The sequence below is a fragment of the Thamnophis elegans genome, chromosome 14, assembly GCF_009769535.1.
Source record: "Thamnophis elegans isolate rThaEle1 chromosome 14, rThaEle1.pri, whole genome shotgun sequence".
NCBI classification, from domain to species: Eukaryota; Metazoa; Chordata; class Lepidosauria; order Squamata; family Colubridae; genus Thamnophis; species Thamnophis elegans.
Window position 1 is genome coordinate 36962327 of NC_045554.1, and position 24223 is coordinate 36986549.

Here is a 24223-nt window from a genome sequence, read left to right on the forward strand (position 1 = left end):
CATGGAAGAAGGTAAAACGCCCATTATTCTAATAGAAATTCATCTAGTGAAATGCTACACAAATTAAAACATTTCTTGCTTTAAGGGGTGAATGGTTTCTACAACGGTATATATTTGTTAAAAAAAAATTGCCATAAAGTTGTTAAACAATTGTAAGCCAACATCAGTATGCATTAAAATGTTATTTTTAATCATTTTTGTCATTTCCTCCTTTCATTTAATTACAAAATACTTCATATAGCTTACATGCTTGATAAAATGTTTTGAAAATTAAAACAAATTAGGAAAAATACAACAGCACAGCTCTCGATAAAAAATATACCTTGTGTGCCAATTTTCCAAATTCGAGCACAGTCACTCAAACATAGTTTGAAAGTTAAAATAAAATTCTGTGATTCTTTGCTTTAAAATAAGGACCTTAATGTAAATAAGTTGGCTGTTTGTGCTAGAATATTTTTTAAAAGATGCATGCAATAATCACCTGGTACTAGATGGCAGATACCCAAGTACAGTTACAAGGAGCTCAACTCCCACTGAGCGTCTCTTGTGGTTGAGGATGATTGGTAATTGAAACCATTATGCCAAAATGTTATCTGTGTGGAAACAGGTTCGTGTGTATGTGGCGTTGCGCTAGTAGACACTGTTGTGAGAACTCTACATCTGCATATATCCTTCATTTATCTTAACTGTGGTGTGGTTCATAAGTCTTCCTTCTTCTGTCCATCCAAATTCACCGATAGCCGGAAGCAAAAGCTTTTTTTCAGTCTTCCTCAAAGAATGCCTTCAGATGATGGGATTCTGAACTTTCCCCAATGGCCGGAAACGTCTCAACTGAAAGTTAGATAACCTTTCCAGTCCTCTGGAGAATATAACTCACATTAGCTGAGCACCACATATTTTTTCCTTCCAGTGTCTGAAAAAAAGGCTAGTGGTGAAAGTACCAAATGCTCTACGAAAAAGCTGCAATTTTTCTTTTCAGAGTATGTATCTATATTTAACACAGTGTTTAGTTGCAGGCTATCAGTGTGGAGAAATATGTACTTACCCTTTCGTCTATGTGCTAGTGCTTCGGATGTAAGGAGCTTGTAACAAGTTAAGCGATTCATATTGTAAAAACTAACTATTTCCTAGAGCCTCCTTGAAAGCCAATGGATTTAGGGTAAGGTGTTTGCTTTAAGGAGAAGGCCGCAGATCCTGATTCGTGAGACAAGGCTACGGGTTAAGCATCTTCACAATGAGTTTGAACAGAAACACCAAGCTTGGTGTGATGCCACGATCGATGAAAAGTCTTCTCCATTCCTCCCATCTTCTCTGCCACAGCAAAGCACTTCTGAATCTTGGAGCAATGTTAACGGAGCCGAGAGGGGAGGCCTAATCACACCAGAATAAACGAGATGGGAATGACTGCAAATTCGCAGATTTAATCGTGGACAGGAGGAGCTGCCACCTGCTTTGGGTTAACCTGGCTGAAAGCTGCTACGATGCACACTGCGCCTCATATCTTGTTCACACCAAACTTCTTGTTGGTGCCAGCAAATATTGGTTTTGGCATGACAGTATTGTTCCTAGACTGCAAAAGGATGTGGACAGAAGGAAATAAGACCTTAAGGACAAATATGGTGTAGGATAGCAGCGGAGTAAGTTTGCTATGAGAGACATGTACCTGGTTTAACTGAGTGCCTGCTTTTAACTCCCCCCTACAAACCACACACTAGCCTAGTCTCAAACTTCCAAAACATACAATGCAAGGCAAGCAAGTTTAGTGTATGTAAAACAACCCCCATCCCGCCTGCTGGTGGTTCTCTGTTTCTGGCACTATCAAATTTGTCACATCTGGTACCAACTGTACAACTTCTGCTGGAAAAGACCCGTCTCCTGCAGACTTGAGATTTTGGCTTTTCTCACACAAACCGTTAAGAATACTGGGCACTTTGATGAGCGTGTACAAGGATGAAAGATGAAACGGGGCGATCCAGAAAGACGTGCAGGGGATTAGATGCCACTATCCATCACTGGAAATCCCAGTTCTTCCAGCCAAGGAGCTATGGGAGGGCCGGTCCCTTGTTCATCCTTGTACCAAAGAACTTGCACCCTCGCCGCTGGCTGTTGCTTCAAACCGTAAGCCTTCACTCTGTCCTCCTTCAATAGAGCAGCCATCATGCAGAATCATTCAATGCTCGTGTATTGGAGACTTGGAGAGGGGCACAGCAGTTCTTTGGTCTAACGCTGTATTTTGTGCATTCTTTAGAGTTTGTTCTATAGCTTGGGGCAGCTCTTCTGTTTCTTCTCTTGAGTCGGAGTCCACCACATTCTGTTCTTGTGGGGGAGGGCCTAGAAAAAAGTCCCCGCAAATGGTCAACACAACTGGATTGATTGACAACAGCCCAATTCCCAGAAGCAAGGGGACCCCAAGAAATCAGAATTGAGAGAACCTCTTGCAAAGGATGTTTTAATGCTCTTCAAACAACTAAATGGAGGTTGGCTGACCATCATAAGTTCTAGGAGATTCTACCCCTGCTTTGATTATGAGCCGTAGTGGTGCAATGGTTAGAGTGCAGTACTGCAGGCTACTTCTACTGACTGCCAGCTGCCAGCAGTTTGGTAGTTCAAATCTCATCAGGCTCAAGGTTGACACAGCCTTCCATCCTTCCAAGGTGGGTGACATGAGGACCCAGATTGTTGGGGGCAAGAGGCTATGTAAACCGCTTAGGGCTGTAAAAGCGCTGTGAAGCTGTATATAAGTCTAATTGCTAATGCTGTTGCCCATCCATCCATCCATCCATCTATGATGAGCAGTGGTTAGAATGCAGTATTGCAGGCTAACTCTGCCGACTGCCAGCAGTTAAATTCTCACGGCTCAAGGTTGGCTCAGCCTTCCATCCTTCCGAGGTTGGTAAAATGAGATTGTTGGGGGCAAGAGGCTGACTCTGTAAACCGCTTAGAGAGGGCTGTAAAAGCACTGTGAAGAGGTATACAAATCTAAGCGCTATTGCTATTAACAATGATCAATGTAGTCCTGTCCTAAAACTTTGGAATGAATGCGAGAGATGTTTACAATTCAGAAGATGAGTTTATATCTAGGAAGAGTAAAGTTGGGGTACTTCTCTTTCTCTTACCTAGAGAATCCGAGGGTGCAGTCTCCAACAGCAACTTGGGTTTAGTCTTCCATTTCAGAATAGGGGAGCGTTGCAAACAAAGAGGGATTTTTGCATCTGTAAGGAATACAGGCCATGTGAACTAAATCCAGAAAGGACACCTTGCAATCCAGAACAAAAGTATGACCGGCAGTTTTGCTGTGTTTTATTCAGGATGTACGGCAGACAGTGATGTAAACCATGCTTCATCAGAACTGGGGGGGAGGGGGAGAGGGCAAGACACCTCACTTTTACCTGCTCCTGCTTTGAGGCTATAGCAGCAGCTGCAGGCCAGAGCCTGTATGCTTTAGGATACAGTTATATTACTTTGAATTCCTGCACTTTTCTAGGTCTATACCTGAATGAAAATAAACATGCACTACAAAACCTATGTCTTTGTTTCCAGCTATTTATCATGGGTAAATGATGTTTTCCCCAAAATAAGACCCAACGGGAAAATAAACCCTAGCATGATTTTTCAGGGTGCTCGTAATATAAGGCCTACCGCAAAAATAAGCCCCAGTTAAGGTCATCAGCTAGACAGGTGCAATTAGTACCGTATTTCCCCCAAAATAAGACCTAACCAGAAAATAAGCCCTAATGCGTCTTTTGGAGCAAAAAAAATAATATAAAACCCTGTCTTATTTTCGGGAAAACATGGTAGAAGTGAAAAGTTAACATCTTTAAGTTGGATTTGCTTAAGGACTCCATGATTAACTGAACAACTGCCATGGCTCGCTTAACAACCATGGCAAAACTCATAAAAGGGGGCGTGACTCACTTAACCTTTGCTTAGCAATGGAAATTCTGCTATCCACTGTGGTCATAAGTCAAGGACTATCTGTATTTCAGGTTCCTATTATTGTCTGCTCATCTATTATCAACAGGTAATTGTACTTTCTCTTCCCTTCACCTGTCCATCCTTCAGCCTAAAATGCACAAAGGGCAAAGGTGAAAATGAATTGCTCTGCCAATTTATATTCTGTGATACAATAACAATACAAAGTGTCCAACATGTGCCATCATGGCAGTGTCATGTGATGTATCATGACTTCCTCCGTTCGCTAAACCGGGCATGGGTGTGGCCAGCGCATGACGCATCCAGCCCGCGGAGCGCGAGTTTGACAGCCCTGCAATAACCCATAATAAGAATGGCAAATTGAAGTGGCCCAATAGAAATCTTTCCTCTAAAAACAGGGGTCATCAATCTTCAGCTCTGGAGCTGCATGTGGCTCTTTCATTCCTCTACTGCGGCTCCCTGTCACCGGTTGACTTCACAATTGATAGGGTTTTCGACAGGTACAGGAAAAAGGATGCCGTGCTAGGAGGAGACTATGGTGGGGGAACTGGACTTCCAATCGGCTTCAGGATTGACTAGGGGGCTTCCAGTTAGGACCTTTGTGGCTCTTTGAGTGTTTAAGGTTGCCGACCTCTGCTCTAACAGATACCACACTATGGCTCTGCACTGTTCCCGCCCCCCCCACTTCTGATTAAACATCGTAAATTTCCATATTGCCCCTCCCCTCCCCTTTGCATGATTGCAAGGAAGCCATTTCAGGCAATATAGACATTTCTTCTTAAACATTAACAACATCTGAAATGACAGGAAAACATTGACTTGGAAAGGGAATTCTATCCCAGGTTTTCTTTTGAATCAACATTCACCCTCCCCTCGCTTTTTAGAAGTCTTTCAAGAACTTCTTTGTCAGTCTTTACTTACGATGAAGCTCGGCCGCACAAGCCTGCTCCCTGAGCTGCTCTTCATGAACAGACATGGCCCTTCGGTTGACCGCTGGCTTTAGACGAGGCTTGGGTTTGAACTGATTGTCTGAAAAGCGGAAGCAAACAAAATCATAACGGTGGTGCAGGCAAGCATCAATCCGTTGCAGGTAAATAATTTTGGGGGGGCTTCATTTGCAAAACGGACATGGTGGCTCAGTGGCTAAGATGCTGAGCTTGTCAATCAGAAAGGTCGGCGGTTTGAATCCCTAGCACCGCGTAACGGAGTGAGCTCCCGTTACTTGCACCAGCTTCTCCCAACCTAGCAGTTTGAAAGCATGTAAAAATGTATGTAGAAAAATAGGGGCCACTTTTGGTGGGAAGGTAACAGCGTTCCGTGCGCCTTCAGCGTTTAGTCACGCCGGCCACATGGCCACAGAGACGTCTTTCGACAACGCTGACTCTTCGGCTTCGAAATGGAGGTGAGCACCACCCCCTAGAGTCGGGAACAACTAGCACAGATGTGCGAGGGGAACCTTTACCTTTACTTTTGCAAAAAAAATAAAGGTATCCAGCAAATTGAGATATAAAGGAAGTTCCTGACTTAACACAATTGGGAGCGCAATTTCCCATCTGCCAGGCAGTTAAGTGAGTCACGCCTATTTGTACTTAAATATCCGTCCCTGACTTAACGATCACAACTCAGCAAGACAGCGGCTGAGTGAGTTTTGCCCCGTTTTATACTCTTTCTTGCCACAGTGGCTAAGTGAATGGCTGCAGTTGTTAAGTTAGGAACGGGCTGAAGTTGTTGTGAAGTGAAACTGGCTTCCCCACAGACTTCGTCACAAAGCCACAAAAGCCACAGAGTGATGCCATCACTCTGGGACACACTGCAATGGTCAAACTCTCTACATGGGGCAGCCCTTGAAGAGCATTCGGAGACTTCAACTCATCCAGAATGCAGCCGCGCGAGCAATTGTGGGTGTACCTCAATACAACCACGTTACACCTATCCTCCGCGAGCTGCACTGGCTTCCAATTGGTCTCCGGATACGCTTCAAGGTGCTAGTCATTACTTATAAAGCCCTTCATGGTATTGGACCTGGGTACTTGAGAGACTGCCTGCTGCCAATTACCTCCCAAAGACCCATTAGATCGCACAGATTAGGCCTCCTCCGGGTTCCGTCTACTAGCCAATGCCATCTGGCTACAACCCGGGGGAGGGCCTTCTCTGTGGCAGCTCCGGCCCTTTGGAACGAACTCCCCGCAGGGATTCGGACCCTCACCTCTCTCCAGGCCTTCTGAAAAGCCGTTAAAACCTGGCTGTGTCGGCAGGCCTGGGGTTGATGAGTTCCCCTCACCTCTCGATTTGTGTGGCTGTTGGCTATTTTTTAAATGCTTGTCTTGTATTTTTGTGTTCCCTTTCCCGCTTGAGTTGTTCGCCGCCCTGAGTCCCGTTGGGAATAGGGCGGCATATAAATAAAACAAATCTCAATCTCAATCTCTCATACATACATGCCAATTGCCAAACACTCCCGTTTTGGTCATATGACCATGAGGATTTTGTGAGAGTCATACGGGCCATGACAGGTTGTAAGTGCCTTTGCAACCTCAAACAGTCACTAAATAAATGGTTGTATGTTGAGTCAACACACACACACAGAAATATACACACTGCTGCAAATAGCCATAAAGGCATGCTGGTTGCCAAACATTCAAAATGCAGTCCCAATGACCATGGTTTGGGGAAGTAGATGCTGGAACTTCAAAGCCAGGTTGCAAATACAAGTAGTCCTTGATTTACAACAGTCCATTTAGTGACCGTTCAAAGTTACAATGGCACTGAAAAAAGTGACTTATGACCATTTTTTACACTTAGTGATCTTTGTAGCAGCCCCATGATCATGTGAAGCTTGGCAACTGACTCATATTTATGACGGTTGCAGCGACCTTTGGATGAAAATTTGCCAGATTCGCTCAACAACCTTGTTACTAAATGTATCGACTGCAGTGATGCACTCAACAACAGCGGCAACGAAGGTCTCAAAATGGCGGGGGGGGGAAGCTCACTTAACAAACATCTCACCTTTAGCAAGAGAAATTTTGGGCTCTATTGTGGTCATAAGTTGAGGATCACCCATATTTTTGGGGGGAGAGGGGGTGTCGTAGGTTCGGTCGCTAAACAAGCCGTGGTAAGTTGAAAATACGCAGCCTCCGTTTCACCTACCTCCAGCAACCGTGTTCAAGTGAGCAAAGGAATTCTGCAGTTCAACAGATGCCCGTCCTTCGCCCGCATTGCTGGTCCTCCTGAGGGGAAGAGGGGCAGCCGTGCTTCTCCCAGTTCTGGGCAAACTGCTGCTCCAGCTCTCTCTCCCTTTTGGCTCCCGGGCTCCGACCGGGTCCTGATTGACAAAACCTCTTCTTGGCGAAGGGCTGAATTCTGAACACTTGCCCTTAAACTCGGCGTTCAGCTGCTTCCCGAGAACCTTCCACGAAAGTCGGCCCTCAAGGGAGCCGCCGCTTGGCTCCGTACCTGCTCGGCCAATGGGATCCGCAGATCCCGTGCGGACGGAAGGATCTGCAAGAGAAGGGCCTGTGTTCTCAAGCTCATTAAAAAACAACAAGCCCGAATCAACGTTCCCACTTCACCACCTGCATCAGCTTGAGTTGCCCTACCAAAATAACAGATGGAAGGAACCTTGGCGGTCTTCTAGATCAATCCACTGCTCAAGGAAGAGACCCTACACCACATCAGACAAATGGTTGTCCAATCTCTTCTTGAAAACCTCCAGGGATGGAGCTCCCACAACTCCTGGAGGCAAGCTGTTCCACTGCTTAATCATTCTCACTGTCAGGAAATTTCTCCTTATTTCTAGGTTGCTCCTCTCCTTGATGAGTTTCCATCCATTGTTTCTTGTCCTACCCTCAGGTGCCTTGGAAAATAAGTTGACCCCCACTCTTCTTTGTGGCAGCCCCACAGATATTGGAACACTGCTGTCATTTCTACCCAGTTCGTTTTTTTCATTAAACTAGACCAGAGGTCGGCAATCTTAAACACGCAAAGAGCCACAAAGGTCCTAACCAGAACCCCCCCTCCCCCGATTCAATTCTGAAACCGACTGGAAGTCCAGTTCCCCCACCATAGAGTCTCCTCCTAGCGTGGCGTCTTTTTTCCTCTACCTGTCCTAACCAAAAGCCCTATCAATTGTGGAGCCGAGAGGGAGCCGCAGCAGAGGGATGAAAGAGCCACATGCAGCTCCAGAGCCACAGTTGCTAACCGCTGAACCAGATCTACCCAATTCCTGCAACTGTTCTTCATATGTTTTAGCCTCCAGCCCCCTAATAATCCTTGTGGCTCTTCTTTGCACTCTTTGCAGAGTTTTAACACCTGTTTTTGTATGGTGGTGACCAAGATGACCCAAGATACTAGGATGGCTCTACATCCACTGGTGCTGTAGTCATGATGTGTTTCAGCTTTTTAACATCTCTGAAGCTCCAATCAAAATAGGCAAAGGAATCAGTTTGGGGATGGTTGCTGCACATGTGGTTATTTATCTCCCCATTAAACCACAATATCCATCAAGCCCCAAGCATAACACTTAAAAATTATAACACTCTTCCCCCATCCACTGGTCCAATCCTTGATTTCTGGGTTTTGCATATTTGTCTAAGCTCAAATGTCAAATGCTAATCGTTCAGGGAGGGCAGTAGGTTTGGTGGGAACAAATTTTTAATTAAATTGCTTCATTAAAATTGGCATATACATTGACCAGTCTGCCTAAATGGCTCGCATCTATTTTGGGACTGTGGGTTTGCAGGGAAAGGTTCATTAGCAAGCAACTGAACCCACAGGCTTCGCAAAGAAGAGAGAATGAAAAAAATTAGGTACCAAGGAAATGAGATGGTCTGCATCTCCCAAGCTCACCTGTGGATAAGGAGTGTGTTCGTGATTTCAAAGAGCATGGAGGAGATTCTGCAGAACAATCTACGATATCCCCTAAAAACAAAAATCCAACAGTCATATTTCAGGGAGTAGGATGAATCAAGCAAAAGAGAAGAGCGTCTTTGGAAATCTATCTGAAGGCTGATCAAACTAGTAGTTGTCTACATCAACTACATCAGGGGTGTCAAACTCAATTTCATTGAAGGCTGCATCAGAGTTGTGTTGGACCTGGGGGAGGGGGGTGTTGTGTGTGTCTAGGTGTGTGTGGCCATCTCAATATCACTCGTCTCTGGGGCACTTGTGGTGGCTCCGTTTTAGGCTGGGACAGCCTCCTGCAGCGCTCTGCCAGCAAAAACTGGCATGCTCCCCCCCACTCTGAGCTCTGTTTTCGCTGGCAGAGGCATCGCGGGCCGGTCCTTCGCTGTTTCCAGGATGGCCTTGCAGGCCAGATCTGAGCATCCTGTAGCCCCCCGGGCCCTGAATCTGACACCCCTGGTCTACACACAGCTGTTCGCCAAAGGGGATTTTAAAGTTAGCCTGCGCAGCACTTGGGTCATTTGAGAACACAAGCGAGGATTCCGAGGACAGAAAACTGGCATGACTAAACCTTAGTTAGTCTGTATGTGAAGGTATGCTTGGATGTGGCATGGCTATCTTATTAAAGATTAAACCAGTTTGGGTCTAAACAGCGGTGAATTTGAAGGGCCCTTGGTGCTCTCTGTGTTTGCTTATTTTCTTGCAGATGTTTCATTACCCTAACTAGGTAACATCATCAGTGCTAAGGGTGAATAAGTGCTAAGAAGCTCCTTGACTTGATTTCTATAACAATGGGGGAAATGCTGGGAATGAATGAGATTAAAAATAAATACCATCCTATGATTCTTATTCATAGTGCGGAAGAGTGCAGTATATGGGTTTCAACTGATCCCTTGGGTAGATTCCTACAAGCTCATGATATTGTCTTACCCACAAACCACAGCCCATCTGCATCCCAGCACTGCTTAAGATCTGGATTCACGTGGCATGCCTAATAATAAAATCTGTCCTGGGATGTGGCTTTAATGAGATACTGACAGTCCTTGATTTACAACCGTTTTGTTTAACGACCGCTCAAAAGTTACACTGGCCCTGTAATTTGGGTCCATTGCAGCTTAAAAACTTAGAGAAGGCAGGCTTTTCTTGCTAGAAAGTTCATAAGTGGATCTCGTGTTATTGTGGTTGCCCGTTTCAACCCAAAAAGGCACATCAAGGACTCTTTCACTGGGTAGCAGCTGTTTAAGCTTCCAATAAAGCTTGAACTCTAGGTCAGAGTCCCCAACCTTTTGGATCTTAGGGACCACTAAATCTATACTTTTAAATCTCGCGGATCACTAATATGACCTGCCTAATGACCGGCTGGGTGGGCGTGACTAGGTGGTCATGTGAATGGGTGGGCGTGGCCAACTCGATGTCACTCACGTTGAGGGCGCCTTGCCAGCCTCTACTCCCCACTCCTTGCTTCCCTGCCCAGGCTTCTTAAGGCCCCAACAGGAAGCAGTTGCTGGAGCTAAGCAGCCCCCATGAGAAAGAGATGGCAAAACAGCTGGCTCAGTTCAAATCGGATCTGATCAAGAAGGAGGCTCAGCAGAAGCACCTGAGGACTACGAGCATAGGCTTTCCAAGCAGAGGGAAGACCTGTGGGAGTGAAAGGCCAGGTACCGGCGCCTGGAGGCTCAGCAGGCTGAGATGGTCAGCCAGTTCCAGTCCCATTGGAACAAGGCCCTCCGGCACTTTGCCACCAGTGGCGCTTCCTTCCAGCCTTCGCCCAAAGCCCCCCACCAGGAGGCTGAAGCAGACCCCAAGTTGGAAATTCATACTCCCTCCGACCCACACAAAAAGACCCCAGAGGGGGAGACTCTCTGCAGCAACACAAACATTCATTGCAAGTATCCATCCCAGGGGCCGTAGTTTGGGGACCCCTGAATTAGTGCAATATAAAAAAATGTGAATATTTTTTCTGCAGACTACCCAAATTTTAACCAGTTGGTGACTGCTGCTCTAGGTAGTAAAGAGAGGGGGAAAAGAGCATTGATCATTACTCACCGTCAGAACCGGCCTTTTTGATTTCCCCATCTTTGCTCTGTAAAAGAATGCAAAATAATACAAGCACTCAAGGTGGGGGGGCATAGTTTCTAGTAAACGTTTTACTTGTAAAATAAGCTCTATCCAAAACAGGGGCAACGAAGCCCCCACAACTGGGCCTGAAGTGAAGAAGCCCTCAGAGGAAGAAAAGCAAAAACTATACTTTAATTGGACCACGTCGAAAAGATATAAGTGTGGCACTTAAATCAGTTTCTTTATAGAAGTATTTCTAGCAGGACGACCAGATCCTGGAACAGCTTTACTCCCTATGCCATCCGTCCGTTTGGTAAACTCACAAGTTTCGTTTCTCTGACCATGTACAGGTTTACATTCAAACCAGACTGTGTTGTTTCTCTGTGTTGCATATATGTAGCAGAGGTGGGTTCCTACCAGTTCGCACCCATTCGGTAGAACCGGTTCGTCAAATCTACCGAATCAGTTAGAAGAGGTTCCACCAGTGGACCCAGAAAGCAGACCACACCTACAGAAGAGGTTCCAAAATTTTTTGAAAACCACCACTGCCACACACACACACAGAGACAGACAGACTGACACACACACACAGAGAAAGAGAAAGAAAGGAAGAAATAAATAAAGAAAAAAGAAAGAAAGAAAAAGAGTGAGAGAGAAATGAAAGAAAAAAAGAAAAAAGGGAAAGAGTGACAAAAGGAAGGAAAGAGAGAGAGAGAGAGAGAGAGAGAGAACACATGGCCGGCAAGCCACTCCCACCAGGTCACATGGCCGGCAAGCCACTCCCACAAAGGAGGCCACACCCACAGAGTAGGTTCCAAAATTTTTTGAAACCCTCCACTGATATGTAGGTATATGCCAGGGCTGTAATCCTCTGAAGTCTGCTACCGGTTTGATGAGCGTGCTACTGAGTGTGCACTTCGAACGCATGCGCGCCTGAGGAGCGCTCACGCAGCACTAAAAAAAGGAACATTTTGGAGCCTTCCGAGTCTGCAAAGGTAAGTAGAAGAGCGAGGAGGTGGGGGGGATCTGCTGTGCCAGGCAATTCAGATTAGCTAGAAAGCAGGAAATCCAACGATTCTAGCTAATATAAATCGTGTATCACAGCTGATCATCGCCCAGCTGATTGTTGGAAACACCAGTTTGCCTGAACTGGTAGCATTTTTTACTACTGGTTTGGGCAAACCGGTCCAAGCCAGTAGCATTTCACCCCTGGTATATGCATAATTTTGTATTTATTTATTTTGCCATGTTTATGCAGTGTGTATTGGAGATGGGTGACCCTTTGAGAGCTGTATGCAACGCAATTTCATTTTAATGTATGCTGATTAGTGTACATTCAATGTGTCAATAAAGTTCTATTCTATTCTAGCATAACCTTAACTCTTCTGCTATTGTCATTGCCATCCATGAGTGGGATGAGAAAGTGAGGTTAGGTGCGTTATGACATTATTGCACAAATGATATGAATTACAAAACCGACATGTCATTTATATGAGAATGTCATGTCATAAGTGACATCCTTATAGTTATAGCACAGGGGCACCTGGCATGACTTCTACAATGAACTGAGAATAGGTCCACCCAGAACTCTAAGGGTTTCCTGCCTGAACAGGGAGTTGGATTAGAAGACCTCTAAGGTGCCTTTCATCTTCTCTTCTCTTCTCTTCTCTTCTATTCCTGTTATTTCTGTTTCTATTCTATATTCTATTCCTATTCCTATTATTTCTATTCCTATTATTTCTATTTCTATTCTATTCTATATTCTATTCCTATTCCTATTATTTCTATTCCTATTATTTCTATTTCTATTATTTCTATTTCTATTCCATTCCATTTTATATTCTATTCTATACTATTCCTATTATTTCTATTATATTCTATCCTATATTCTATTCCTATTCCTATTATTTCTATTTCTATTCTATTCTATTCTATTCTATATTCTATTCCTATTTCTATTATTTCTATTCCTATTATTTCTATTTCTATTCCATTCCATTTTATATTCTATTCTATACAATTCCTATTATTTCTATTCTATTCTATCCTATATTCTATTCCTATTATTTCTATTCCTATTATTTCTTTTTCTATTCCATTCCATTTTATATTCTATTCTATACTATTCCTATTATTTCTATTCCTATTATTTCTATTTCTATTCATTCCATTTTATATTCTATTCTATTCCTATTATTGCTATTCTATTCTAGTCTACTCTATATTCTATTCCTATTCCTATTATTTCTATTCCTATTATTTCTATTCCTATTATTTCTATTCCTATTATTTCTATTTCTATTCTATTCTGTATTGTTCTTTTATATTATTACATTCAATGCCCGTTTAGTCCAACTTTTTCCTGGAATCAGACAGATCCATGCCCCTCACTGTCTACTTTTTTTTTGCCAAAAGAACCTAATCTTTTCCTAATCTTGGCATCTTCTAGCACAGAGTTCTGCATATTGGCAGTGCAGCACGACTGAAGGCTCTGGGTAGGCCAGGCTGATCTGGAATAATCCTGCCAGCTCATATGCATGAACGAACTCCTCAGGAAGCCCTCGGCTCAGGAAAGTGGCATATCAGTCAACCAAGAGGTTACAATAGAAGGTTATTTTGGAACATTTGCTTCCATAACAACCCACAGGAAAACATTTCTTCCATTTGCCCGACTGGCAAATGGAAACCTTTCAGAATTGGTACTGCGTCATCTTAAGTCCTAGTCTCGTTGGTGGGGTTTTACTTCCTGGAAAGGGAACTGCCCCAACTCAGAAAGCTTAAACTGCCCAAAGAGCTGCTGATTCTGTTCCTCAGAGGAATTATTGACTCTGTCATCTGCACCTCTGTAACTGTCTGGTTTGGCTCTGCAACCCAACAAGACAGACACAACTTCAACGGATAATTAGAACTGCAGAAAAAACAATTACTACCAATCTGCCTTCCATTGAGGACCTGTATATTGTACAATCAAAAAGAGGGCTATGAAAATATCTACAGATCCCTTACATCCAGGAGATAAATTGTTTCAACTCCTACCCTCAAAACGATGCTATAGAGAATTGCACACCAGAACAACTAGACACAAGGACAGTTTTTTTCCTTGAATGCCATCACTCTGCTAAACAACTAATTCCCACAATACTGTCCAATAATTTACTAAGACTGTATTACTATTATTCTTCTCTTCCTTCCTAGTATCTGCCTCTCCCCACTTATGACTATAACAGGGGGGGGGTTCTGGATCGCTTTGCAACCAGTACGGTTACAACGGGCCTGGCGTCCTCCACATGAACGCCCACGACGGGCGTGCACACATGTGCAGTGCACGCAGGCATCTTACCTTCCAGCGACGCCTCTGCAAGCCTCCGTGATGCACCAGCTGCTCTGCGGAGCATCGCACAGGCACTGTATGCGCCATGCACGTGTGCGTAAGTGTCAAAGGAGTACAGGCAGGCAGGTGGGCCCTCTGGAACACCGTACCGGAACGATACCTGGTGCTCCGGGCAGGCTCTGGTATGCCCGTAGCGGGGCATACTACCTGCAACCCACAACTGGACTATAATCATGTTTCTTGTATCTTTCAATTTATATTGTTTTATTTAGTTTCCTAGTATGATTTGATAGCTTATGATAACTTATGACTATCACTAAGTGTTGTATCTTTTTATTCTTCATGAATGTATTTTTTTCTCCTTATGTACACTGAGAGCATCTGCACCAAAGACAAATTCCTTGTGTGTCCAACCACAGTTTTTGTTTTTAAAGTACAGAGAGCTCAGGTTGATGCAGTGGTTAAGGCACCAGGCTACAAACCGGGAGACAGTGAGTTCTCGCCTTGTTTAGGCGAATGTCCAATATTCTGTGGCTTACCTGTTTCTTTTTGCCTTCAGAAGACAACACCTTGGTGACCCCAATCCGATGCAGCATGACATGGACACGCTGTTCGAAGGAATTGGGCAGCTCACCATCGCTCTTCTCAAAGGACCGCTTCTGTAGGACAAAACATTGAAAGTTAACACCCTCCCCATAATCAATATGACTTTGATTCACATATCAGAAGCCGTAGTTACATCACAGCCACTAATATAACTGCCACACTGGATTTTATTTTATTTTTTACATTTTACGGGGAGGTCTTTTTTGAAATCATCCCTCTGGGATTCTGCTACAGGCACAGACAAGCCAAAGTAGGGTTTATTGGTGGTCTCTGAACTGGGTAGTTTTCTTGCAGACGTTTCACTACCTAAACCAGGTAACATCATCAGTGTTAGTGCTAGTGACTAGCACGGCTGACGTTAACTAGTTTGAGTAAAGAAACAGCTGCAAGAAAACAACCAAAGCAGGACAGAACCAAGGAGCCCTCATTGCAACATTGAGCTACAAATATTCTCCTTTTTAAGTCAAAGTAGAATGAGGTGCCTTTTTTTTTCACAAACCATCATTGCTGCCATCCAGATAACATTCAGCTCCATCCACTTTTGTTCCCTGTTTTGAGACACCAAGAAATGTCATTTTTCTGTTTCTACAGAAGAGCATTGTTCAGTAAACTGGGAGCTGCTATCACCAAACCTGCTGCTTCCTAAGACATGACCAGGCAGGGAAGGCAATTCCCCTACAATACAGCTCCTCCATAAAACAAACAATTATCATCTCAGGATAATTGCCTAAATATTGTTGCTTGTCCACATGGTCTCCTCCACCCACAGCCAGAAGACAAACACCCTCAAAAGGACACATTCCAGCGACTCCCAAGTAACCACCACAGAAAACCGTAGGCTCAGCGAAGTTCAGTTGGGTTGGTTGGCGAATCTACCAAGTTCTCATTGACAAGTCCGCTCTGCCAAAAACTTTCCTACTTTCCATTTTTTAGAGAACACGGACTCTTCATGTGCTAAGCAGAGACGATCACTCCAGGGCATCTTCTGAAGGCTGTCAACCCTGCCTTGTTGAATAAGAAGCCTCCTTGAGTCCCCCACCTTGAGTTCCATGGGTGGAAGGAAAGAGGAACAGATAACTGCAGAGCTACCGATGACGACATCCAAGAAGAGACTCACCTTCTCATGCCTGACACCAAGTCCCTCTGTCTCTTCTCCAGACAAGAGTATCAAGGACTGAGACTTCCCTTCTCGGGAGTACTTGGGCCTGGCCCTTCGTGCACTATCCGGGGTCTGGCTTTGTTCCAGATAGCCTCTGTTCTCTCCAGCCAGCCCCCCTTCCTCAGATTTGCTTAGCGCTTTGGCCGAATCGCTGGCTTTGCTGGGGGTCCTTAAAATGTCACTGAGCATCAGCTTCCTGCCCCTTGCTGGTGAAGGACTACCCTCGGAGTCTTTCTCGGACTTGGGCCCCCGACTTGACTTTGGCTTCTTGAAGGCAAAGAAGTGTCCGATTTTCTTTTTCAAGGTCCGAGAACCAGAAGAGGGCGATGCGACTGCCGTGGGAGAGGTTTCCGAGGAAGTAGGACTGCGGGAAGGAAAGGAAGCATGGGATTACTTGCAATGTTATTATTTTGTTCAAAGATTTTTTTAAATTTTTTTTATTCTCTTACATATCATTTTAAGTATACATTCACATAATTGTTATTCTTCTTTACATTTGTCATTCTTATACATTTATTATCTGTATAATAAATCTTATTATTTCTTATTCTCTTACCTTCGTTAGTCTACCTTAGTTATGTTTCCCACTTTTATATCTCATTTTTTAATATATATGTATATATTTAATATTTTCTTTTCTGTTTTCCTTTCATCCCCAGAATTACTTGCAATATTATATGGGGTGGGGAGAATGAATCAAGAGGTTAAGTAGCTGGGTCACCCTTGTCAAAAATATGCCCATAAGGCTTTGGATGTACTATTTGGAAGAAGAATAAGATTGGTACTAATATGATCAACCTATATCTAATAGGGGGTTCTGAGCTAGGCTTCCCAAAAAAGCACGAGGCAGAGTCCTGGTCCTGACAAAACCCCTTTTATTAAACAAATGTGAATTCCTCACATTCAGCAAGGCCTGGTAAACAGTCTTTCAAAGGAGTATTTGTGACTACAGACCTTATCTATCTTGGAAAGCTGCCATGTAAATATTTTCCAAATGAGGTGCTGGGCCAGGAAAGGCTCGGCACAGAGCCTCTGATCTTCACACTCCTGAAATGAATCTAACGACTGACTGAACGAATTGTTTCCTGCAAAAGCCCACTCCCCTTTCGCTCTTCTTTTATTTCCTGTGAGAGCGGCCAATAACCTTCCACCTGGGACTTTACTCCCAAGTCAACCCTGATTTCTGAGCTGTTTTTTTCTTCTGGAAGCTCTGCGCATGCGCACACTGGGAACAAATTGCAGCTGTTCCTCTGCCTCACTGCTGTCTAGCTCCGAATGCAGCTGAGAATTGCCAGACGGCCTCGGCCACCTCTCTGCCCCCGATTCAGAGCCCTCGTTCAAACCTTCCCCAGCCTCCAGGACTGGCCCATACTCCTCCCCAACCTCCCCACTGTCCGACTCTGCTGCCAGTTCCGCTGGCCACTGGTAGGCCACAACACAGGGATTAGAACATAGAATACAAAATCTTCGGGTTGGAAGGCCCTTGAAGATCTTCTAATCCAACCCTACATTTCTATTCATAAAAGCCTAGGTGGTGGGGGGATAGGCATTAAGGAGACTAGCCTTGAGTCCATAGCCCCAAAACACAGTTTACTACTTTTACAGTAGAAGCCAGGCAAACTGCTCTGCTTGTTCCATTATATGGCTTGATACTGTCACTATTCATTGGGAAACAGGTTTTTTGAGTTGGACCTAACTCATTTATGACTATGCAGGGATTCTAGGCTGATCTCCCTTTTTACTCCGCCCTAGTTCCTGCCATCCTTTCTCCTACATCAAAGGACTTCAACCATAACAACATCTATCATCCGCATTCTATGGTGACAAGCCTTGTTTTTACCTGATCATGGCGGGCTGGGGAACTCTGGAAGTCGAACTCCACATGTCTTAATGTTGACAAGGTTGGACACCCCTGATCTAAATATTGTTTTGGTTGAAGCTCTTCCTCCTATGCCTCAAAGTTACCCCTTCTTCCCCATCCCCTGTTCTGTGGAAAGTCCCCATCTTTGCCTACCTCCCCGTTTATCACTTGTTGGAAATGCCTCAACGGAGTCTTTACTTACAGTAAATATTCATGGATCACCTTCTTGGTGAAGAATTCATCTAAGCCTTCATCCAACCTGGCAATGCTTCTGTCTTCTGTGTTCTCACGCACAGGCGGCTGAACCTAGAAGAAGAATCATCGTTACGTTTCCTCCATTTAGGGCTCTTGGGATATTTTAGGGAAGCAACATAGAAGATACATGGAATAGCACTTTCCATCACACCAATCTGCACCCGTTGTGAATGGCGAAAGGATGAGGAAGGTCAGCATCATAGGTGGTATTCAGCTGGTTCTCTCTGGTTCGGGCGAACTGGTAGCAGCAGCTGTGGGAGGCTCTTCCCCCCCGCCCCCGATGTAATGCACGAGCACTGTGCTCGCGCAGAAGGTGGTGCCCATGCACCAACACGCCACGTGTACTTCAGAGGTGGGTTCCTGCCAGTTCGCACCAGTTCGGTAGAACCGGTTCGTCAAATCTACTGAACCGGTTAGAAGAGGTTCCATCAGTGGACCCGGAAAGCAGGACACACCTACAGAAGAGGTTCCAAATTTTTTTGAAACCCAACACTGACACACAGACAGACAGACAGACAGACAGACTCACAGAGAGAACGAGAAAGAAAGGAAGAAAGAAATAAAAAAAGAAAAAGTGAGAGAGAGATGAAAGAAAAAAAGGAAAAAGGGTCAGAGAGACAAAAGGAAGGAGAGAGAGAGAGAGAGAGAGAGAGAGAGAAAGAAAGAAAGAAAGAAAGAAAGAAAGAAAGAAAGAAAGAAAGAAAGAAAGAAAGAAAACACGTGGCCGGCAAGCCACTCCCTCCAGGTCACATGGCTGGCAAGCCACTCCCACAAAGGAGGCCACACCCACAGAGTAGGTTTGAAATTTTTTTGAAACCCACCACTGGTGCACTCACATTTGCGAACTGGTAGGGAAGGTAAGTGAATCCCATCGCTGGTCAGCATGGGTAAGGGATAACAGAATAAAATAATGCTAAAGTTTAAACCTTACGTGAGCATTTGACCACAGACCAAGAAAAACAGCTTGTCAAGGTTCTTGGTAAGTGCTGAATGAAACGTGAATGTCATTTGTTTGGTTCCTAAACTAAATGACATTTTACTTGCATCAATCATATCATAACTGTGAGAGGGATCTTGGAGTCCTAGTGGGCAACCATTTAAATATGAGCCAGCAGTTCTAGGCTGTATAAAGAAAGGGATAGATTCAAGATCACATGAAGTGTTATAATGCCTTTATAAGGCCACACCTGGAATCTTGCATCCAGTTTTGGTTGCCACGATGTAGAAAAGATGTTGAGACTCTAGAAAGAGTGCAGAGAAGAGCAACAAAGAGGATTAGGGGACTGGAAACTAAAACATATGAAGAACAATTGCAGGAACTGGGTATGTCTAGTTTAATGAATAGAAGGACTAGTGGAGACATGATAGCAGTCTTCCAATATCTCAGGGGTTGCCACAAAGAAGAGGGAGTCAAACTATTCTCCAAAGCACCTGAGTGTAGAACAAGAAGCAATGGGTGGAAACTAATCAAGGAGAGAAGCAACTTAGAACTGAGGAAAAATTTCAGTTAGAACAGTTAGACAGTTAGAACAATTAATCAGTGGAACAGAAGTTGCCTCCAGAAGTTGTGAATGCTCCAACACTGGAGGTTTTTAAGAAGATGTTGGATAGCCGTTTGTCTGAAACGGTGTAGGGTTTCCTGCCTCCTGGACTAGAAGACCTCCAAGGTCCCTTCCAACTCTGCTGTTGTATTATTGTATTGTATGGTTGATGCAAGTAAAATGTTAAATATTACACAAGCTGCTAAAATTTTAAAAAATGTACTAGTCAAGTGGACTCTGTAGACTAGTTTATGTAAACAGTACACAGCCCCAGGAACTAAAGGTCCCCGTTCAGTGGGATTTTTGCATGACTGTATTATGTGGCATAAATCCAAGCCACGCTAAAGTCCTATTAAAATCAATAAGACATAAATTAATTCTGACAACCTGCTGCATTGATTTCAGCAATAATTCAGCGTCATTTGGGTCACCAACTACAGCCACAAAGGACACAGCGCTAGGCAATTAAAATAGGTCTCCGTATCAACATCGCCTAGTGGGAGAAGATGTTCACAACCATGAATTTATAAATGCATATAGTACAAAGGTGGAGGCAGATATTTCTCTCTCTGGGCAGACTGAGAATATATCTGCTGAACAAACTCCGCATTGGCGACAGGAAAGGCATCGGGCCATTCAAACACTCTGCTAGCTCCATTGCCCTGACTCTACCCCGCAAGGGATTATGGGGTCCTTAAAAGGTGAAGAACTCTCTCATTTTATCTCTCTCTCCCTCCCTCTCTACCACACTCTCTCTCACACACACACACTTCAGATCATGTTCTATCATTGTTTCCTTCCATGGATATCTGCAGAGGATGTTCTGAGCTTTATAACTTCTCTGGCAACCCAGATTGTCTCTAATTAAAAAAAAAATCAGCACACACAGGAGGCGTTGGCTATTTTCCCAAGTTTGATGCCAATTTGAGCCTCCCTGAAATTACACCACAGACGGACGTTCACCCTTGTGAATTAAAGGAGTATCTACACAGACTTGTCATCTGACTGCAAAAAAAAAAAAAACCACCACCACAGAAAACCAAAGGAGGCTGTCATATTCCCCGAGAGCTTATTTTTAACTAGAAATCTTAGGGAAATAAATTTTAATTCTGCATATGGTTGAGGCATCAGGAGATGTATGGCGACAGGTGGAGAGTTTTAACAAGTTTGACACCTCCATGAAATTGGAGCTCTTGTGAACAAGAAGGGTAGTGAAGGTTGGCGCGCCTCCTTCCAAACTTACTCGTCCCAGGAGGAACGTAAGGACTTCACAACATCACCTCTCCTTCTGAATCATTTAAAACGATACAACGCTTTGCTTGGGTCAGGCCTGATGCCATCAGCCAAAGTGGACTAGAAGCACCATACAACCTTGAGTTGACAGTGATTTCATACCCTGATGGTTTATTTGCAGAGATCCGCGATTCGGTTCCAATGAGAAAGACCAGATCGAAGGAAAAGATACTTGACTGAGGCTCTCAACATCCCAGTAGTAGAAAATGGCAGGCTACCTTAATTCAAGTCTGTCTCCGTACAAGTCAGATTCTCATGATTATAAGTTGCTTATAGTACATTAGCTGGTACTATTTTAGATGCAAGGCTACCAATAAAGGAGAATATTTTGTAGCGCAGGGTTGAAATGAGGGGTCGTCCTTGATGGTCTCTGAACTTGCTTGTTTCCTTGCAGACATTTCATTACCCTAACTACGTAACATCATCAGACTAGGACTGATGATGTTACCTAGTTAGGGTAATGAAGCGTCTTCAAGAAAACAAGAAGCTCAGAGACCACCAAGGACCTCTCAGATCTAAGGCTAATTTATCCAGGACACAGGAACAAATCTGGATAATTTGTTCAAGTGTCCAACTCTCAGATATGAATATCTGATCACTACAGACATTTTATCTGTCTGTCTGTCTATCTATCTATCTATCTATCTATCTATCTATCTATCATCTATCTATCTATCTATCTATCTATCTATCTATCTATCTATCATCTATCTACCTACCTACCTACCTACCTACCTACCCACTACCTGCCTACCTATCATCTATCTATCTATCTATCTATCTATCTATCTATCTATCTATCTATCTATCTATCTATCTATCATCTATCTATCTATCTATCTATCTATCTATCTATCTATCATCTATCTATCTATCTATCTATCTATCTATCTATCTATCTATCATCTATCATCTATCATCTATCATCTATCTATCTACACACACACACATACATGAAACCACATGAAAAAGCCCTTATGTTCATGTATGTAGGTACAGTGCTAAAGGAGAGAAAATGAATATATTTGGACAGAAATGTGGAGACTTCAGCATTCAGATATGTCCACCTGCCTATCATGTGTATATGGAAGTATATCGACAAGATACTTATTTTGCTGGAAATTTTTGTATTTCATTTCTAATGGGTCACGGTGAATAATTGATTGACACAATTACTTCAATTGTTTCATTACCATACTGGTGACTCCCCTGTTAAATAATTAAATTCTTCCTTCACTTCAGTCCATTCCAATGGATTCAAAAAGACAAATGAATATGGTAACAAGTTTGGTCCCCAAGCCTTAAATCACCATGCATCTTGAAATGTTACTTCTCAGAAAGAAATGATTGTGATTGGTGGTTGCTTGTGCATTGGCATGGAACTTAGTTCCCTTAGTAAATGAGGATGAGGTACACCATGTTTTCCCCTCTGACTTAACACCTATTAATTATTAGATGCGATTCAGTCATTCCTTTCCTTTATTCCACTGGTTTTCTGATGTAGAAGCCCTTTCAAGTTATGAGATCAGCGGTACTCACCAAACTATATAATAAGTCAGGTTTGCAAATTGCAACGGCCTCCAACTGATTCCCACTTTTAGCACAGATAATTTGCATAACCAAAAGGCCTATTAATGGATCAGACTCATTAATGTTGATTCAGGGAACATATATAGGGAACTACAGTATCCAATTTATTGTACATCTCTCTTTCTGCATGCAATACTTCCTTTGCCTTCTTTGATAAACTTAGACATTATCCTTGCATCTCCTCTTAGTAGATATTCATGGGTGTAAGAGCAAAGAGGAATCATCTGGACCAACCAAAAATGAATAACCATTGTTGCTTTTGGGAATATCATTGACAAGTTCATTTCAACTGAAATATGGAACTTCTCAATACTTGCTTTGGCTACTATGGCTAATGGACGACTATCAATCTATCATGCATAATATAGTTTGACCAAGAAACAATCCACAATTTAGTCATCCTAACAGAGACTATCAACAAGCTGCCTTCCATTAAGTGAGATCCAAACTGTCAACAGAGCTGATGTGAGCTCTCGAGGGTTTGGCCCATGATTATTCACGTCCATCTAAAAATGACAAGAATGGAATCAGAACTTTCTACAAGAGAAGGGACGCGGTGGCTCAATGGCTAAGATGCCGAGCTTGTCGATCAGAAAGGAAGGAAGCGGTTCGAATCCCTAGCTCCGCGAAACCGAGTGAACTCCTGTTACTTGTCCCAGCTTCTGCCAACCCAGCAGTTCGAAAGCACATAAAAATGCATGTAGAAAAATAGGGACCACCTTAGGTGGAAAGGTAACAGCATTCCATGCGCCTTCAGCCTTTAGTCATGCCGGCCACATGACCATGGAGACATCTTCGGACAGCGCTGGCTCTTTGGCATCTGAAATGGAGATGAGCACCACCCCTAGAGTCGGGAACGATTAGCATGCATGTGCAAGGGGAACCTTTACCTTTATAACAGAAGGACGCACTAAATAATGAATCATTGCTCGCTCCTATAAAACGCTTACTCTACAAGAATGCAACCCACCCTTAAACAACTGTGCTGCTAAGAAGCTCCTTGCAAATTCCATACAGTACGTTAAAAGGATAAGTTGTAAGCAGTGATACACCAAACAGGTTGAGATTACAGTATTGAACATTGATCTGAACATGTGGAAACGTTACAAAAATGATGCTCTATTAACAACGGTGGAGATTAACCCAACATGCATATATTCCTATATTGGCTGAGCAGTGAACTTGAACTGAAAGCCACTTTTGCTGGCCGCAAGCTGTCAAGAGTCTGTCTCACGGCACAGAATAATTTGCCATGTATAAGCATTTATTCTACATTTGTATAATATGCTGTACGTCTATCCAACACCAAACACATACATATGCTACATTAAATCAGCATCTTGAGCTCTGGTTAGTGAACGCGGGATTTTAATCGGTGAATCTTGGAGTTCTAGTGAACAGTTAAGTAGATCCTGAAATCTGCTCATCTCTTTGCTTAACTGAAACCAGGGGGGAAATAATATGATACGTGCATTTTGCACACATATGCCGTCCGAACACAAGGACTATGTACAACCCACCCAAGTCCATTCTCCAAAAGTCAGAAGTTGCTTAGAGTAGAGTTTGTCAAGAGTTGGGATGAAACTCTTAAGACATGGTTAGACATGACATATACACAGCAGATCCAAGGTACAATTGTATGATTGCTTAGAAATAATTAAGGTCAACCGATATCAAGCAGATAACCTAATACAGGT

At 43.5% G+C, this 24223-nt stretch overlaps 1 protein-coding gene across 1 annotated transcript in view; it reads right to left on the reverse strand.

Moving 5' to 3' along the window:
• Positions 1-213: 213 nt before the first annotated feature.
• Positions 214-24223, reverse strand: part of CARMIL2 (capping protein regulator and myosin 1 linker 2) — a 96980-nt gene continuing 72970 nt past the window's right edge. The window contains exons 32-40 of the mRNA XM_032231128.1: positions 18050-18153; positions 15945-16350; positions 14761-14880; positions 10879-10915; positions 8779-8850; positions 7081-7446; positions 4855-4962; positions 3117-3212; positions 214-2331 (exon numbers count right to left, since the gene is read on the reverse strand). Coding sequence (XP_032087019.1) covers positions 2171-2331; positions 3117-3212; positions 4855-4962; positions 7081-7446; positions 8779-8850; positions 10879-10915; positions 14761-14880; positions 15945-16350; positions 18050-18153 — 1470 coding nt within the window. The 3' untranslated portion in view covers positions 214-2170. The remainder of the gene's footprint in view (positions 2332-3116; positions 3213-4854; positions 4963-7080; positions 7447-8778; positions 8851-10878; positions 10916-14760; positions 14881-15944; positions 16351-18049; positions 18154-24223) is intronic.